The sequence below is a fragment of the Schistocerca piceifrons genome, chromosome X, assembly GCF_021461385.2.
Source record: "Schistocerca piceifrons isolate TAMUIC-IGC-003096 chromosome X, iqSchPice1.1, whole genome shotgun sequence".
Lineage (NCBI taxonomy): Eukaryota > Metazoa > Arthropoda > Insecta > Orthoptera > Acrididae > Schistocerca > Schistocerca piceifrons.
The window spans coordinates 310638710-310659156 of record NC_060149.1 but is presented as its reverse complement, the minus strand read 5'-3'; the positions used below and the strand labels follow the sequence as shown (position 1 = coordinate 310659156).

The following is a 20447-nucleotide window of genomic DNA, read 5'->3' as shown; positions in this document are numbered from 1 at the left end:
ATCAAGTCGAGGTAGAAGTAGTGGTAAGGAGGCCTCTGCAGCTATTGAAGTTTTTAATCTATCTGTGAATGAAAGGGGAGTGTGTTACACTAAGTTCTTAGGTGATGGAGACTTAAAAGCATATAACAGTGTAGTAGCCGTTCAGCCTTATGGTGAGAAGATTAGCACAAAACTGGAATGTGTTGGTCATGTCCAGAAGAGGATGGGCACCTGGTTGAGGAAATTGAAACAAAGTTTGAGAGACAAGAAACTTTCTGATGGTAAAACCATAAGATCAGGGTGACAGACAAAATGATTGATGAACTACAGCAGTATTATGGGATGGCCATTAGAAATAATACCGAGAATTTGTTGAAAATTAAGCCTTCTTCCACAGACTGTCAACTGATGAAAAACCAGTACACCACCTTGGCCCTCCTGGATCTGATTCACGGTGCAATTACCGCAATGCCCAGTACTCAAAACAGTTCATACAGCCATTAACATTCCATCCCAGCAGCAGTCATAGATATCATAAAACCTATTTACAGAGACCTGGCAAATCCTGAATTACTGAAGAAGTGTTTGCAAGGTGACTCAAAATCCCAATGAGTTGTTTAATAATCTTATATGGACTCGCTTACCAAAAAATGTTTTCATTAGAATGAAGACTAAAGTGGGCGATCAGTGATGCTGCTATTGCTTTTAATGATGGCAACATTGGTAGGATGAAAGTGCTACAGCACATGGGAATTAATCCTGGAGCAAACTGCATCAGAGAACTTGAATGGATAGACAAGTTTCGCATTGATAAAGCAGAGCATGCAGCCGCTAAGGAGTCCAGAAAGAAGAAAAGAAGAAACAACTTGGAAAAAGATCAAGAGGATGATATACACTATGGTAGAGGGTGCTTCTGAGTGACTAAAAATAAAAAAAAATTAAGCATATATTGAGTTACAGTCTTTTGAAACTTTAGAAGCCATTCCTAAAAATATACTTTTTCTGTTATATTTTTCCCTAAATTTCAGAAACCACTTCAAGTAGAGTATGCAAATTTTCAGGGAGTAATAACATACATATCCTGAGTCTACTGAACTAAAAGAAGAACATAATGTTATGTATGATTAAAATGATTTAGGATAATATACAAAAAGTACACAAAATTTTAACCATGTAATTAAAAAGTGGTATTTCCGAATGCAGTGGCTGAAGTGCAATTATTGTAGTTCAGTAGACTCAGAACATACAGTTTAATGTCCTGTAAAAGTTTCATGTCAATGGCTACAGTGGTTCCTGAAATACAGGGAATACAAGTCACTAAATTTAACATTGTCAGGATAGGGCGTTCCGACTCCCCTTAAGAAGGGCATCAAACTCCATTTCCGTCTTTCCACTAACCCATTGCTCTGAGGGTGGTAGACAATTTTATGGAATCGTCATACACTGCATAGTTTGCACAGCTTAGTAAAGGGCGGATTCAAATTGTTGGGCTTGGGTAGTTGTGATGGATAGGGGGCAACAAAAATGAGAAATTCAGTTGTTAATGAAATCCCACACTGTTGATTCAGCTGTTATATCACACAAGGGGTCGTTTCTACCTAGTAGGTAATGCAGTCTATTGCTGGTAAGATGTATTTGTAGCCTTTTGTCTAGTTAAGGGGGCAATTAAGTCTAAGCATATGTGCTGGAAGCGTCCTTTAGGTATTGCGAAGGCACCTTGTGGGGGAGATGCATGCCATCCAGTCTTGCTGCGCTGGCGTGGAACCCATGAACCCATCCGTTTCCTGCAGTCTGCTTTAACTCCAGTCAAACAAAACTTTCTGTAACGAGCCTCATAGTAGGGTGAACCACTGGGAGTAGGAAGCTATGAAGCCTGTCAAAAATTGAGCTGGCCGTGGTGGCCAAGCGGTACTAGGCACTCCAGTCCGCAACCACGCGACTGCTACAGTCGCAGGTTCGAATCCTGCCTCGGGCATGGAAGTGTGTGACGTCCTTAGGTTAGTTAGGTTTAAGTAGGTCTAAGTTCTAGGGGAGTGATGACCTCAGATGTTAAGTTCCATAGTGCTGAGAGCCATCAAAAATTGATTTCCTGAGTGAGCAGAGGATCTGTGGGTATGGTCTTCCCTGCAATGTGACACACCAAACTTCGATGTGAGAGTCTGGTACCTTTATTTGTTAGAATTGTAGGCCTGTGTTGGAGTTATCTAAGAGTTCATCTAAGTGTTTGTTGTGTTCTTGTGTATCCGCTAGACTCTCATACTTAATTAGGGTACTGATGGTGTGGATACAGGATGTGTAGTCCACTACCACATTCCCCCCCACCCATCCCCCCCTGCTATCATAGTCACCTTTTGCACAAACACTGACAGCACTGTCACTTGTGTCACTGACACTGACCTGTTCATTCAGTGTTAGTCAAAGGCAGTTGTTTGCAGTTGGGAGAGGCAGAGTCTGTGAAGACTCAAGCAAATCGATGCAATGTTGGATGGTATCGACTACTTGTCTGCGGTGGTGGTGTGTGTCCATGTCGCCAGTCGTGTCTGTGGGGTCGAGGGTGAGTGGCATCTGCGTCAGTGATTCATGGAGATGACGGTATTTGTTATTGTCATAACTGGGGTTGGTGAAGAATTTCTGCACTTTGGTGTGGAGGGCTTTCACGGGGTGCCATATGTCCACCCAGTTTGTGTCCTGAGATGGTAGTTGTTTAGCAGAGGTGGTATGTGAAGACTGAAGGGTCCTAAGCTGTGATTCTGCATCTGCCAGCTGATTTTGATGCTCATGCAGAAGCCTCTGAAGGGATGAGTTTTCCTCCTGTAGCGCAAGGCAGTCCTTTGCGTTGATGTACTGTTGGTTGGTTGTTGTCAGTTGATTCTTGATGGAGGACCATAGCAGTTGCAGCCTGCACGCAAGTGCTCCCAGGTATCCTCATATTATGATGGGAATAGTGCTAGTGGTCATCCGATGATGTCCTTGAGGGTGACATTACATGGTCTGCCGAGTAGTGCTCCTCATAAATCCAGGCAGAGATGGAATTGCTGTAGGAAATCGGCCCCAATCAGTGGTTCATTGACATCGGCATGAAGAAATGTCCACTGCTGAGGTTAGTGTCATGGGGGACAGTTCCATAAATGGCAATGATCAGTCTTCTGCTGCTTGCAATGTAGGTGCAGAGTCAGGGGCATGAGGGGTAGGGTGGTATTTAGAATCATACTGATTTCTGACCTCGAGTCCACCAAAAAGTGCTGTTTGGTGTGATAATCTTGCACATAGAGCCTGGAGTTGTCGATGGGTGGACGAGACACTGGTTAGGTTCACTGGGTACGGTGTGTGGAAAGCCTTGTTGATGCTGCGACCTCTGTCGCCTAGTGAAGGTCGCAGGAGGCGTTTGGATGTTGGCATGGCTGGGAGCACTTGCATGCGGCAGTGCTCAAGTGGGTGTGAAACCAGCATCACTGCGTGGTCTGTTGTATGTTATCTATCTCCTGCAGTGCAGATGGCACCATGCTGTCTGTAGTCATCAGCTGTGAGGGGTGTGGTGCAGCTGTCCGGGGTTTATGACTGGCTATGGTGGCATTAGGCACCCTCAGGAAGACCCAGAAGTGGTTGGTTATGGCCTGCTGAGTAGGGAGGTAGGAAGGTCGCCACTGCTACATGAACTAGACGTTGTAAGACGTCAAGTGAGGTCGTTACTGTGCAGTAGTGGGCTTCCTGGAGAGCACAAAATGGCTGCACTGCTCCATGCTCGGTGCTTTGAGTAACCTTGGAAAGGGTCAGTAGGGGACTGATGACCACAGATGTTAAGTCCCATAGTGTTCAGAGCCATTTTTGATGGGGTCAGTGTCATTTGGAAGCCATCTGTCAACTCTGCGTGCAACATGGCTGCATGCAGTATGTTGTGCCAGTGGCTGCTACATAGCGTGGCTGGCCATGTTAAAAAGTGTATATGAGACTGCTGGTCCAGTGGGAGCCCTTTGTAGCATGAATTTTTGTGGCAGTTTGCTCAACTGCATGGCCCACAGTGAAGTGTCAGGCATTAGTGAGGGATCTACCATGGTCTGTGATAGATACCTCAACTGTGACAGTGGTCGTCCGTTTACTTGTTCCCCATGGATGGCTTGAAGTATTTGCTGTTCAAGGATCTTACACAGTCTCAGGAGCCTCGAGCTAGTGAAACTTAGGTGGAGACGGTATGATGTCATAGATTATGGTGGTATGTTCATCTAAGTGGCAAAATAGAGTCAAGTACTTTGATGCATCGACAAACGTTATGTGTGCTGTTAATATTGATTCTGCAAAAGTAAGCCAGGTATGAGGTTGAACTGCTAAGAATGGAGGCAGTGTAGGAGGTGAATGTGGCACTCTCAACGTGTTGCAGGGAAGGTTTCTGTAGGTTCTTATTTGAATAGATCGAGGGGTGGTGCCATGGTGAACCCCACTGCTCGTATAAGGCGTGGTTGGAAGACCGGTAGTGTTCTGGCATTGCTCAGCGGCCTTAGTTCTGGTGATAGTTAGGAATGGATTCATCGCCTGAGAACCTGATGTGGTAGCATAAGTCTCAGTGAGGGGAAGGGGCTGAACAATTGTTGTTGCAAGTGAATACTGACACCCTGTAGAATGGTAAGGTGACTTGCAAGTATTAGGTCCAGACGGTGTTCTGTAGGAGGTGGGTTGAACTGCATTGTTATGGTGTGAGGTGGCAGCTGGTGCCATGTGGGGATGGGGGTTTCGAGTGCAAACGTGGGAGAGTGGAAGAAGTTACTTTCGCTCACACTTCCTTGCCTTAAGTGTCCCAAGTTGCTTGTTGTAGCATATATTACGTGAAGAACACTGTTGAGCCCAACAAAAGGTCTCAAAATTCCCTCTTGGTCCCTGGTATCCATTGTCGTGGCGACAGTTTGCTTGTCTGTTAATTACGCAGTGGATTTACTGTTGTCTGTGGTCACCAATGTGGGTGTAACAGGGGGATAGGGTCGAGTAGAATAGTATGCAGACACCTTTGCGAAGTATTCAACACTTTATCGTTGTGGACATAAACCGAAAATATACAAGAAACACACGTGCAATATGCCTAGTCTGAGAGGCAAGCAGAAACTGCTGATCAAAGATGATGCACTTAAGCTGCGGTCGATAAGTTGGCCAGCGTCGATATTAGTGGTTGGCATCGCCACATGATAACAAGACAAGAGAACGCCCATAAGTGCAAACCTTCTTTCTTGTAAATTCTGTGTCTGCGCCTTTATTCCTGTATGTCAGTGATTACAGACGAGGAAAGAGGCATATGTTAATGTGTTCTTTGTAAAACAGTTGTGCGTTTGCAAGAGCGCGAAAATCGATTGTGGAAGTGGAAAATTGGCAGCTACAACCGAATTTCCAGAACTGATTTTGGAGTGTTTACATGACCAGTGTATTGGGGAATCAGTTTATGAAATCTGTGTTTGAGAGCCCCATGTAAACATAGTGAATAAGGCAGGCAGAATTATATCAAGTAAGAAACTGGACCACTGCACACCACTCTTCATCCAGCTAAGAATTATGCAAGCATTCAGTCAATATTCCTTTAGCTGCATCAGATACATAACAGAAAACCAGCAAATCTTCAGTATGAGGGATAAAATTCACAGTTATAGTACTCAGATAAATAATAACATAAATATTCCCAGCTATTGGTTTAAAACGAGAAATTTTCCCAGTATGTCTACTAAAAATTTTAATGTATTGCCTTCTGAAGTACAATACTTGCCACTGGAAAAGTACAAAATTCAAATTGAGAATGCTCTAAGACTGTGGAAATTTTATTGATGAATTTTATGCTGATGTTGCAGAGTGAATATGCGGAACATGTAGCTAACCCAGGTAATGCTGATGCTGATTATTCGCACACAACACACACACACACACACACACACACACACACACACACACACACACTTACACTTATATACACTCCTGGAAATTGAAATAAGAACACCGTGAATTCATTGTCCCAGGAAGTGGAAACTTTATTGACACATTCCTGGGGTCAGATACATCACATGATCACACTGACAGAACCACAGGCACATAGACACAGGCAACAGAGCATGAACAATGTCGGCACTAGTACAGTGTATATCCACCTTTCGCAGCAATGCAGGCTGCTATTCTCCCATGGAGACGATCGTAGAGATGCTGGATGTAGTCCTGTGGAACGGCTTGCCATGCCATTTCCACCTGGCGCCTCAGTTGGACCAGCGTTCGTGCTGGACGTGCAGACCGCGTGAGACGACGCTTCATCCAGTCCCAAACATGCTCAATGGGGGACAGATCCGGAGATCTTGCTGGCCAGGGTAGTTGACTTACACCTTCTAGAGCACGTTGGGTGGCACGGGATACATGCGAACGTGCATTGTCCTGTTGGAACAGCAAGTTCCCTTGCCGGTCTAGGAATGGTAGAACGATGGGTTCGATGACGGTTTGGATGTACCGTGCACTATTCAGTGTCCCCTCGACGATCACCAGTGGTGTACGGCCAGTGTAGGAGATCGCTCCCCACACCATGATGCCGGGTGTTGGGCATGTGTGCCTCGGTCGTATGCAGTCCTGATTGTGGCGCTCACCTGCACGGCGCCAAACACGCATACGACCATCATTGGCACCAAGGCAGAAGCGACTCTCATCGCTGAAGACGACACGTCTCCATTCGTCCCTCCATTCACGCCTGTCGCGACACCACTGGAGGCGGGCTGCACGATGTTGGGGCGTGAGCGGAAGACGGCCTAACGGTGTGCGGGACCGTAGCCCAGCTTCATGGAGACGGTTGCGAATGGTCCTCGCCAATACCTCAGGAGCAACAGTGTCCCTAATTTGCTGGGAAGTGGCGGTGCGGTCCCCTACGGCACTGCGTAGGATCTTACGGTCTTGGCGTGCATCCGTGCGTCGCTGCGGTCCGGTCCCAGGTCGACGGGCACGTGCACCTTCCGCCGACCACTGGCGACAATATCGATGTATTGTGGAGACCTCACGCCCCACGTGTTGAGCAATTCGGCGGTACGTCCACCCGGCCTCTCGCATGCCCACTAAACGCCCTCTCTCAAAGTCCGTCAACTGCACATACGGTTCACGTCCACGCTGTCGTGGCATGCTACCAGTGTTAAAGACTGCGATGGAGCTCCGTATGCCACGGCAAACTGGCTGACACTGACGGCGGCGGTGCACAAATGCTGCGCAGCTAGCGCCATTCGACGGCCAACACCGCGGTTCCTGGTGTGTCCGCTGTGCCGTGCGTGTGATCATTGCTTGTACAGCCCTCTCGCAGTGTCCGGAGCAAGTATGGTGGGTCTGACACACCGGTGTCAATGTGTTCTTTTTTCCATTTCCAGGAGTGTATTAGCAAAATTGACTGAAATTCTTTAGCCGCTCAGTACATTTTAAATGAAACCACTTTTCACAGTTATCACACTCAATCTCTCTCAAATCTTAATCTTCAACATCACCAGTAAGTTCATCATTACATACAGCACATTGTTCTCTTAAATTTTCTTCTTCCTCTAAGCTGAATGCGAGCCACCTCTGCTTGCCTTTGGATCTTTTCCAAAGAGATTTCCTGTTTCCTTGCTCCTCCTTCCTCTGTTGTTACAATTTTATTTCCTCATCCTTGGCCAAATCTTTTTGATGAAAGAATTCACACCATGGTGCTGATGAAATGGCACTTGGAGCACTTTTTTAACAGGTCTGTGCTTCTTGGTACTTAATACTGGTCCGAACCAAAGGTGATGCTTTTCAAAATTTTCTGGTGTTGATTTTTTTATAGTAATCGCATCTTTTTCCGACAACATAAGAGATTTTTCAGTTTCATTCAGATAATTTTCCTCTCAAATTTGGATACAAGGAACAGAATCCTGAACTAGTTATTTTCTGCTGTGTTGTCTGGATTTGTAGTTACGAGATCTGTATTATGTGATCGTGTAATTGGCGATCACTAGACCTAGGCACTAGTTTTGATCCTTCACTACAAAGACTCTCTGTTTCTGCCTGCAAACACAATTATTTCCTATGCTATATAGCCCTGGTTCTATTTTAATATTCGAGGCAGCAGAATCAATCACCATTGGAATTGTGTCCTGAATGTTGCTCCTTGGATCTTCGTCTGTTTCCTGTGTAGTTGATGCTGTTTCATGGGGAAATGCGGTAAGATGAGCTGTATGGATTTCTTCTAACACTGCGTCTACATTCGCACCCCTCTCAGATAGCTGTCTTTTTACTGAATTGACCAGAGGTACAGCAGACTTGAAGCTATGATCCTGTAGTTTTACGGGCTCTGAAGGGATAGCATTAGTCATTTTTTCCAGTGTGTTTTGTATATGCACTGAAGCGCCAGAGAAACTGGTGTAGGCATGCGTATTCAAATACAGAGATATGTAAACAGGCAGAATGCGGCGCTGGGGTCGGCAACGCCTATATAAGACAACAAGCGTCTAGCGCAGTTGTTAGATCGGTTACTGTAGCTGCAATGGCAGGTTATCAAGATTTAAGAGAATTTGAACGTGGTCTTATTGCCGGCGTACGAGCGATGGGACATATCATGTCCAAGGTAGGGGTGAAGTGGGGATTTTCCCATACGACCATTTCACGAGTGTACCGTGAATATCAGGAATCCGGTAGAACATCAAATCTGCGACATCGCTGCGGCTGGAAAAAGATCCTGCAAGAATGGGACCAAAGAAGACTGAAGAGAATCGTTCAACGTGATGGAAGTGCAACCCTTCCGCAAAACAAGGGTCAGCGTGTGAACCATTCAACGAAACATCGTCGACATGGGCTTTCAGAGGTGAAGACCAACTCGTGTAACCTTGATGATTGGACAACTCAAAGCTTTATGCCTTGTCTGGGCCCGTCAACACTGACATTGGACTATTGACGACTGGAAACATGTTGCCTGGTTTCAAATTGTATCGAGTGGATGGACATGTACAGGTATGGAGACAACCTCTGAATCCATGGACCCTGCATGTCAGCAGGGTACTATTCAAGCTGGTGGAGCTGTGGGGTGTGTGCAATTCGAGTGATATGGGGCTCCTGATATGTCTAGATACGACTCTTGACAGGTGATACTTATGTTAACAGCCTGTCTGATCACCTGCATCCATTCATGTCCATTGTGTCTTGGGCAATTCCAGCAGGACAATGTGACCCCTTACACATTCAGAATTGTTACAGCGTGGCTCGAGGAACAGTCATCTGAGTTTAAACACTTCTGCTGGCCACAAACTCCCCAGACATGAACTTTATTGAGCATATCTGGGATGTCTTGCAATGTGCTGTTCGGAAGAGATCTCCACCCTGTCGTGCTCTTACGGATTTATGGACAGCCCTGCAGGATTCATGGTGTCAATTGCCTCCAGCACTAATTCAGACATAAGTCAAGTCCATGCCATGTCGTGTTGCAGCACTTCTGGGTGCTCGCGGGGTCCCTACACAATATTAGGCAGGTGTACCAGTTTTTTTGGCTCTTCAGTGTATTTTGTATAATCAACAGCATCTGGACTGAACGGAAAATACCACATTTATGAAAACCACTTTCAGATGAACGATCAGATTCTCACTGTTTTTCAAAACTTCATACAACAGAGGACAGAGGGTATCTTTGTCAGTACTGAATTTAAATTTTGAGGCCGACCTTGCCACTGTTGGATAGCCTTCTTCCACTCTGACTTTAGCGATTTGAGAACTTTCACATCTGCTGGTTGCGTCATGTGTGTAGTGTTACGTTGTAGTACATGAAAGATTATGCCATTCTTGCAACAAAATTCATTAAGTTCCATTGTCTGATGTGTTCGATGGCCATCTACTAACAAAATAACTAGTTTTTAATGGTACTTTTAGCAATCCAATCATTGACGCCATTTGCGACATAGTCCCAGAATATGTCACTCTTCATCCAACCAGAATCTGACCGCCCAAGGAACCAGCCTGGTGGCATACTTTCAATGACATCCTTGACATCTTTCAGTGGTCGTACATAAGCAGAAGCAATCGTAGGTGCAATTGTTTTACCGCTTACTATGAATACCAACAAGACGGTGATGGTTTCCTTTGAATTTCCTATTTCAATTTGACAAGCATTTTTCACTCCTTTAAGCCTAGCAGCTTACCTATCTTACGATACATAGTGAAGCTGGTGTCATTCCCATTCGTTATTCTGTCTGGATCTGTCAGAATATCTTCGCAGTTCATGGCTTTCAGATGTCCCTCAAGCTCCCAAAACCATTTTCATATCGTTTCTTCTCTTACAATGGCTCGTCCTTTGGCCAAGCCCTCAAGAATCGTTCTGTAAGTATTTTGTGCTGCCCACAAAAAAGAAGTGTACCATTTTTTACCTGACCACCCATCTGTGAATGGATTTTTTTCCGCTGTCAGGTCTGACAATACTCTGAAGGGTGTTTAAGAGTTCGTACTTTTTCCTGGGAAAGCCACATTTGCTTAGCTGAATCAACCAATCTACCAATTGAGCTCTAAACAGCCTCTGGGCCCATTCTTCTCGGCCGTTTCAGGACCCGTCCATGTAGCCTGTCTTGCAGTTTTCCTCCTGGAACACCATAACACTGGCTCGCTTCTCTAATGCTTAAATTATTTTCCGAGACTTTAAACAGTGCTTTAATTAATTGGGTCTCTTCGTACTGGTGAATTACGCATTTTACCCCTTTAGCGGAAGCCATTTCATATGAATGCGCAAAATAATATTTATTTTTATAAGTTGTGGAACAATTTTTTCGTATTTCTCATTACCTATACATTATTATTATTATTATTATTATTATTACCGAACATTATTTTAATTACATTTTAGTACGGAGTGAGGTAGCTGACTAATAGTTTTCAGGATGCGAGTAGTCAACATCCTTCTTTCTCACTAGACTTACTACTGGGTTTTGTGTGTTTAAATCTCTAATTCCTGATCCGAAAATAAATACCAAGACCTAAGCTTACAGATGGTAAAAAATGGGATTTAAATGCAGTATGAGCCATTATATATTCTATGTATTACTTGGGTCTGCTATAGACAACCCCCCTTAAAAATGCTTAACCTAATATGTTTAAAAACCATTTCAGTGCTCATTCCGTGATTTTGTAATACCCTTAGTCACTCAGTCACTTTTTTAAGTAGCTTTGACATATAACAACAAACTAACGACCTTTTAAAAATTACACCGCACATTGTACAATTCATAAAAAAAAAATCACACTTAAACGAACCCCTGCCCTCCACATGTTTGCAGCTGACTACTGGTTTTTCATTTCCCTCACTATAAGTCACAGGGATGAGAGATAATGGCTGACGACTTGTGAGCCAAAAGAATATAGCCATGTTACATAGTGTGATTTTTTTTTTTTTTTTTTTTATTATGCCTAGATGGCTGTCTACTGGAGGATGACTGAAAATAGGGGAAACTGTCCTACCACTTTTATTCATCTACATACTTACCTTATGCTATGAATGATTCTATTTTATTCTGGGTATATGCCTAATTATAATACGTGATAATAATACGTACGTGTTATTGTTTTGCCAGTTTGCGCCAGGCTGTCCAGTATGACAGCTCAATGACAAAGATGTAATTAATGTTAAGATTGCTTTGAAACACGTTTATCATACTGCAGACAGTTTAGTTTCACGAATGAAAGAAACAATAAATTTTAAACAACAATTTAAAATTTTTATCAGCATTTTATCAGCTGACTAGGCACATTCTGGTGCATTAAAGACACAAAAATATAAAAGTGGTGAAGAATATGAACCATATTCAATAAGGAGCTCATAAGCGATTGTACCAGAGCATATAGAACACTTCTCAGACCTCAAAACGGAGCTGATGCACCATAGTGTTTTGCATCAAATAAACAAACTAACGTGTTCATGTCTCTAGTTTGCATGTTTCATGAGAGAAAATTAGCGTAATAAGCAAGGAGACATATGTAAGTCCATATCAGTCCAAGTGAAACTATGGGAATTATTTAAAAGGCACCGTGTTCACATTTGACTGTAAAACTATTTATCCATAAAATCTGCAATAGCAGTTTCTGCCATGGTACCCTTAAGAAGTGGCGTAATGCGAAAATTACATTTATGGTCATGTCAAAATTGTAAAAAAAATTTCATATGTATGCTGTACGTCATCATGTTTATAAGTTGGGTACATAATGTTTCCATTGTCTCATGACACTTCGGCCACGCGGCCAAAATTGCAATAGTGGATTTTACATATAGTTTTAAAGTCGAGTAATAGCAATTACACTACCCTAAAAATATTAATACTTATATTAGTTGTTAGTGTCTATTAAAACCATTCAGGTGTCCAGACATAGCAGTGGTGTTTAATTATTTATTTTGTTTTCAAAATTCGTAATCAGTTTCTTAAAATATGTGTGTTTTTTTTGTTGGAAAACAGAGATTCGATAGGACCCGAGGAAACAATTGCAGTCTTCGTACAACCGAAAACTTAAAAAGGAAATTAAGATGCTTTTGCACAAAAATACTTTACCTTCCTACCCATATCAGTGTTAAGTTTTATTTTAAGGTACCGGTATACAATTGCTTTTCACCTATTTGCCACGAACCTAGTAATTTAACTCTTGTTTTATGACGTTAGCGCTATCATAACGTTGTTATAAAAATAAAGTTTAAACAAACTGATCCAAATAATTTACAGGAACTTATCGCAATGATTCTTTCCTTTCCTAGTTCTCCCTGTCTCATCTGTCAAAGTGCTGCATCGACAGAGAATCGATGTGACAGACAAAGCGATACAGTACATATGTTTGTTATGGTGTATTAGGTTGCGTAGCTTATGTTTTACTTATAATATGTTTGCGCTTTGTTTTTATTAACTCTTGTACATCATCGCCGTCATTCTGGATTGCTTGCTTGTTTTTTACAAAGTTATGAAACTTGCTAGGTAAGAACATGAGTCATTTGAAATTTTCAGTTACGCGTCTTTACATCTTTATATGTTGTTGATGAATTATACATGTGTGAATTTAGCACAGTGTTCAATAATTGCGTTATTAACTAGCTATTTGTTTTAAAGAAAACATTGTTATATTACAGGACTTCTAGCACAAACGCACATGAATCAGTTCGAAGTCCGCTATCATTGGAAGAAAGGGAAACATGGATGGGATCGTATCAGCTAGCGAGGACACAAACGTCAGATGCATCCTCAAATCTGGGTAATGTGGAAAATCTGGAACGACTGGAAAGACCAAACAGGTGTGCAGTCAACAGTTATAACGATTACATTTATCAGATAAAATTTTTTTGTGTTTTACTTAAGTAATTCACTGCATTGGGAAGTTCTGCATTGGCTGGAGGAGTAGCCGCTGGAATATTTTCTTATGCCTTTCATTTATAAGTAAGTCCATAACAAAACGTGGGGAAACAAATTACCATGTTACATTGCTACTAACGTTACAAGTTAAATGAACATATGGATGAAGTATTCAATGAAAATGTTTGACAGAATAATCAGGATACTATTCTTCAGAATGAAATTTGCTTGCTACTTTTCAGCTTACTGTCATTAAGAACAACAGTCAAATAATAAACTAGATTTACCAGTATTTTGTCACATTATTTGGTATGTAAATTGAGGTTCATGTGAAAATATTTTATGTTTTACTGATTGTCATACAATAATGACTAACATCATTCAGGTGCATAAGACATTGTCTTTGAGACCACACATAATGTACTTAATAATCAGAAATAGAGCCTTTTCCGGTGTTGGAAACATTGCCTCTGTAATAAGAATGACTACTTCAATTTCAGGGTGGAACCTAGTAAAGAGATGAAGGCTGCCCTTAAAGTTATAAATGATTCATTAACAAAACCATCAGCAAAGAAGGACCTGCCTCATCATTTGTCAAATGCTGCGAATATAGTGCAGAAGGAGTGGTTCAGGGTGAGCAAACAGTTACTTACTGTCAGTGCATATCTGTAATTGAAATTTTCTATTGCCAATCATCCTCTAATGTTTCATTTAAGCATTATTAATCATGAAATTAATAGTCATATAAATAAGGGAGATTACTGTTACAAGTTCTGCAAAAATTGTGACCTTTCCCTATGTAGTGTTGTTGGCTGTTTAAAGATTCATTTAATTCTTGAAAAAACAGGTAAAACAGCCACTCTTAATAAGTCTGTGTCTTACAAACAAATTGTACCATTATGGTTTCAAACTGACATCTTGTGTTTAAAATAAGCTAAATTAAATTTCTCCAACAAACAGCAGTCCATCAGTCTGCTTTATTTTAAAGTCAGAGGTGGAACCCATTTCTTAAGCAGTGAGTTGGAAAAGGGATCATGTTCCGAAAAGCAAATTTTTTAGGAGAGAGAAGAGACTGTTTTATTAAACAACGGTTTTAAGCATGTTGTCATGGAGTTGCTATGTAGCAGTTGGCCTCAGAATGAAACAATATAAACTATTAGCATACTACATACTTAAGTCATCAAGTGTGATCAGTAATACAGTTTGAATGTACTGAATGTGACTCTTTTCCAAAGGTGGTGATGTTGATGAGGCAACTAGGATTCTATCATTTGAAAACATAATGTCTGTAAATTAGTCCCTGATCGTGTTACGGCACATGAAGGTCCATCTTGATCACAGAAATAGTACAGTTTAAGTGTTGAAGGTGGATCTTTACAAATAAAGTCACTAGATTTCTGTTTGCAGTGGAAGGATTGTCTTATGAAAGTTTATACTATTCATTTTCATTACAGCAATGAGCGTGTGTTATGAGCATACCTCATTATTCATAATGTACCCAACATACAACCACAACCAGAATACAGCAAAGCAGAGAATGATGGGTATGCTTAGAACAGGTTCACTATACACTTCTTTATCTGGACATGGCCCATTCTCTAACTCAGTACCATAACATAATCAACTAACCAGTACTTCTGTTGTTACGACAGGACTGCTTGTTACACCAAATGATGCATACACACATGGTGATCAGTAATCTCTGATAAACATAATTTAAAAGAGAAAAAAAGGAAAAAGTGGACATGACTCCAACTCAACTTACCCATTCAGTTATAGTTACTAGTTGACAAAGAAGCTGTCTTACAGAACATAGTTGTTTCTGTTTGTCAGATTACAGTCTAGGTGTGTCATATGTAAGTGCATACTTCTGCTACTGTAAAATGTAGATCTTTGTGGTGGCCCAGTGTTAGTTTGTTTTTGGATTAGCTCTTCACTTTGTGAACATATTCCCAACATAGGTATGGTCTACTTTTCATTCCGCCCTTTTCTTACTCAGCATAGGTAGGAGGAGATGTCAGTCTGTTAGTAGCAGAGAGAGAGAGAGAGAGAGAGAGAGAGAGAGAGAGAGAGAGAGAGAGTGTGTGTGTGTGTGTGTGTGTGTGTGTGTGTGTGTGTGTGTGTGTGTGTGTGTGTGTGTGTGTCGAAGTGAGTAGTAGTAAACAACCTGCTGCAATGGGAGAAATTCTATGGTACATTGTACCATCTCTTTTCCGTACGGTTGCTGTAGGCAGTCACTGGTAATTAGTCATGGTGTGCATCCCTTCTACCTTTTCTGCAAACTGCCAGTTTATTCATCTCTAAGCTGAGTACCCACATGTTTGAAACTAATATATATTTACACTAATTGCTCTGAGGCCAGGTGGCTTTATTTTGGGAGTATCAAAGACACTATAAAGGAATTATTTACCAGTGATAGAGAGTTATTTTGTAATAACAAAAATTAAAATTGGAAATTGAGACTCATTGCCACTTACCTAATTCACTCTCACAGCATCCTAAAACTACAGTTTCGTAGTTTATATGTTAATTTCTGGGTATTGTTTACAATGCCCTGAAGGTACACTTTAATTCAAGTCTCTTATCTCAGTACTTTATGCTTTGTGTTGGTTCTTAGTAAGCTACTTTTCAGTTTTTCTAGAGGTGCTGCAAGTGTTGTCAATATGTCAATATTTCCTGTCTTCAGTTTTTCATTTACCACAAGTTATGACAGTGTGCAGAACTGTTGTTGTTCAACAACAATAATAATAATAATAATAATAATAATAATAATGTGTGGCTCAGTGGCGTGCTGCAAGTGCAGGTGATGCCCCACACTGTTGATTGGTGATGGATGGGTTAAAACACAGATTGAAAAATCCATTATCTGACTAGGGATTCCACCCTGCGACCTTTTGTTTTCCAGGCAAATGCTTTACTGCTAGACTGCCAAACCCCGACATTATTCTGTAACTAAACAAGTAATAAAACTGTTGTGTATACATGAAATTTTGTTCCTCATTTCACAATAATGTGATCCTCAACTAGTTAATACTATTTTAGTGGGGAAAAAAGTTTCTAGAACATTCTGGAATATTGCAACTGACGACGTCATTTTGTGGCAATACTAATCAGTGATGAAAGGAATTTTGGAATGCTGAAATGATGTTACTATCAGTTATGAAGTTGAAATAAATATGACCTGATGCTTTTATGCATGTAAAGTGTGCAGATGGTAACATTGTAGTTTTAGTGCTCGTTCGTAAAAAAGGATCTCACGTGGCCTCCACAATGTATTATAAAGCGCTTCTTCCTTCAATTTTTACATCTACACTTGCATACATGATCCCCAAGTCACCTTATTGGGTATGTTGGATGGTACCTTGTACCACTAATAGTCATACCCTTTCGTGTTCCACTCACAAACAGAGTGAGGGAAAAACAACTTTGTATATGCCTCTGTACAAGCCCTAATTTCTCTTACCTTCGTGGTAGCGGTAAAATAGTTGTGCAGTCATTCACAGAAGTTGGTTCACTAAATTTTCTCAATAGTGTTCTTCAAAAAGTGTGTCACCTTCCCTCCGGGGTACCCATTTGAGTTCATGAGGCATACCTGTAATACTTGCATGTTGATCGAGCCTACTGCTAACATTTCTAGCAGCCCACCTCTCAATTGCTTGGATGTCTTCCATTAATCTGACCTGATGGAGATCCCAAACACATGAGCAGTATTCCAGAATAGATCACACTAATGTTCTATATGTCATCCCCTTAACAGATGAACTACACGTTCCTGAACTCTCCGAATGAACTGAAGTTGACCATTTGCCTCTCCTACTACTGTACTTATGTGCTTGTTCCACTTCATATCCATCAGATTGTATATGTATATAGAGAATAAGAGTGGTCCTATTGCACTTCCCTGGAGCACTCCTGATGATACTCTTGTCCCTGATGAACACTCACCATTGGGAACAATGTACTGGGTTCTGTTACCTTCGAAGACTTTGAGCCACTCACATATCTGGGAACCTTTTCTGTATGCTTGTACCTTCATTAAGTCTGCAATGCGTCAAATGCTTTCTAGAAATCTAGGAGTATGGAATGTGTATATTGCCCTTCATCCAGAGTTCGCAGGATATTGTGCGCAGAAGGAAAGCTGAGTTTCACATGAGCAATGCTTTCTAAATCCATGCTGATTTGTGGACAGAACCTATCTGCCTGAAGGAAATTTGTTATATTAATACTCAGAATATGTTCAAGAATTCTGCAGCAAGCCAAGTCTGTAATTTCACAGGTCTGTTCTTTTACTCAACTTGCATACAGGAGTGCCCTGCACTTTTTTCCCAGTTGCGGTTTTGTGCTTTGGAACAGTTTTGTTATAAATACAAGCTAAGTAAGGAGCCAATGCTGTAGAGTTCAAACTGTAAAACTGAACTGAGATTCCATTCGGATCTGATGACATATTTCTTTTCAACTCTCTCTGTTGCCTCTCTATGACAGGAATGCCTATTTATATGTCCTCCATATGGGAGTCTGTGTGATGTTCAAATGACAAAATGTTTGTATGAGTCCTCTGCCTGAATGAGTTATTCAGTGTGAAATTTAAAACTTCGGCTTTACTTTGGCTGTCTTCTACTGTTACACCAGATTGGCCAATGAGTGACTGGATAGAAGCCTCAAACTCACATAGCTGTTTTATGTAGGATCAGAATTTTCTCAGCAAGATGTTTGCTGAGGTATGATTTGTGGATTGATAGGCGCACAAATTTCTACAAAATTTTGTCTATCATTGGTGTGTTCTATTTTAAACTGAGAGTGCAACAGTCTAAGCGATTTCCAAATTTTGTTACTAAACCACTGTGGGCCTTCCCCCATCCTTAATCTACTTACTCACCACATACTTCCCCACAGTGCAATTTACAACCAGTTTAAACTTTGCCCATAGTTCCTGTACCTCTGTCATATAGGAACTAACTGGTATCCATTCATTGCCTAAGTAGGATGTTAACAGTTGCTTATCTCCTCCTCCCAGCAAAACCACTCTGCTAGCCTTCTTCATAGCAACTTCTTCAGCAACTTTCATCTTTATGACATCATAATCACTAATCCCTATCACATAGAGTTTCTGTGAATGATTTTAAAACTGTCACGGCAGAATCGGGTGGCCAGTAAAAACATTCAGTAATTAACCTGAGATCACATAGGCCTGTTACATGCGTCCAGATAAAAACAATATCTCTGTCTACGGCAAGGAACACTCTCCCTCCTATGGTATATAATCTGTCTTTTCGATATACATGCCATGCCTTGCTAAATATTTTAGATCTTTCTACTTCAGGTTTGAGCCAGCTCTGGGTTCCAAGAATAATCTGAGCATGTCAGCTTTCCTGGATTTTCATTTTTTGTAGACCTCATCCCATTGATTCCTACAAATGTGTCAGTTTCATTGTTGTAGTGAGTAGGATTACAGTGAGTAAACAATAGTGAGTAGGATTACAGTGAGTAAACAAATAAATGAAGAATGGAGCAAATGAATGAACAGAAGCAGAATGGATGAATGTTGTCACATTGCTGCATTGCTGTTTGTTGGCAGTTGTTGAAGCTCTTGGACAATTGTAGAGAAGCATCATCATTCAGTTTAGTCAGATAAGTTTCCGGCTGTTCACACCATCCAGCCATAAATAGTATTCTGTGTGCTTCTTAGTTCTTTTGACATAGTTCTTTAAAAGCCATAACAAAATGTAAAATCAGATTTGTTTTTCTGTTCCAGATATCAGGGGGCAAGAATGTTGATCCCTTAGCTGTGGAGGATTATCTTGATTATATTGAAGGTTATTCTTCACAATTACTGGAATATGTAGTCAATATGACTGACATGAGTGTAAGTACATATAACTGTTTCAGTTGTGTAATAGTCACTCAGTATAGACTGAATATTACGTGTTATGCATGCTAGTGGTGGAATTAATTGAAATTTGTCACTGTAATCTTTTGACTGGTTATATTATTGCATTTTGATTGTTCTCATTAGTTTTATTGCTCACCTCAAGGAACTAATTTGATTGGTATGTCATTGATAAAGGAAAAAGGAACATGTATAACTTCGAGGAGCTGTTGAGGTGCTCACAAAGAAACTCATAAATAACATGAGGGTTTTTTTTTTAAGCTGTTTCATTAAGCTGTAACAAAATTATGCAATTGTCCAAGGGATGAATTGAGGTGGGGAGAGATGTACTTAACAGAAATAGTAATATTTTACTTCAAATCAAATGTTACTGCAAGCTGTTCTCATTTAACAGTTGGTTCAGTTATTGTTTGCCATTCCTGTAGCTTGTCAAGCACATGAATTTTTAGCTCAGTTGCATTACAGTTTGTGAAAATTACAACATTGAGAAATAGTGGTTCAAATGAATTCAGTGTCTGGAGGCTGAGGAGAACTAGACACCAGCAATAAATGATTTAGATTGTAGAGACACTGCTTACATGTAAGAGCATTAGCAGCCTGTCGTGTGTGATTGTTTACTAGAAACTCTGTAAGTTTTAGGGCTTTCATTTGCAGTAGAAATAAATAAAGAAGTGTCAGTAAGCCACCTTAAAGTCAGATGATATGATATCACCACGTGAGTGAGAATGTTGGGTCTCCAGAAGATGGGTGTGTCACATCATAACATTTTGCACCATACTAGACTTCTTGTTAAGACATTAATGTGTATGTTGTATCAGCAGATAGGCCAAAGCTGTGTACAGTGATGATTTGGAATTAAACAATGCAGTGTTAGCACAGCACTAGACGGTGACCAACTTGTCCATCTGACCATAACAGCCTATACAGCATGCATCACCTCAGTGCCGCATCACTGAAAGAAACTTGTCAGTGGCAACTGTTTGACCCCATTCTCTGGGTGGTTCATGCTGTATCATGCATGAGATTGCCTCAGTTTCATTGATATGCTGAGCAACAATTCTTTTTGTTTTGTGTTTTGCAAATCCTACTTTAGCATCCCTTACAGCAATGGTCTTCTGTAAGTTAGACATTGCCTTGCTTATCAGTCTGGAAGCCTGCATTGTTGAATAACATAGTGGACAAATGCCAGGTGTCTTAGTTTAGGTTGCCATTGGATACGGCATGCAGTCTTGACTCCTACTTCTGGAAGAGAATGTGGACAGTAACTGCTACGTCAG

At 41.1% G+C, this 20447-nt stretch overlaps 1 protein-coding gene across 1 annotated transcript in view; it reads left to right on the top strand.

The window, feature by feature from the left end:
* Positions 1-20447, top strand: part of LOC124721390 (KN motif and ankyrin repeat domain-containing protein 2) — a 387950-nt gene that overhangs the window by 333499 nt on the left and 34004 nt on the right. Inside the window, exons 9-11 of the mRNA XM_047246331.1 lie at positions 13064-13225; positions 13784-13916; positions 19036-19146. Of these exons, the coding sequence (XP_047102287.1) occupies positions 13064-13225; positions 13784-13916; positions 19036-19146 (406 nt within the window). The remainder of the gene's footprint in view (positions 1-13063; positions 13226-13783; positions 13917-19035; positions 19147-20447) is intronic.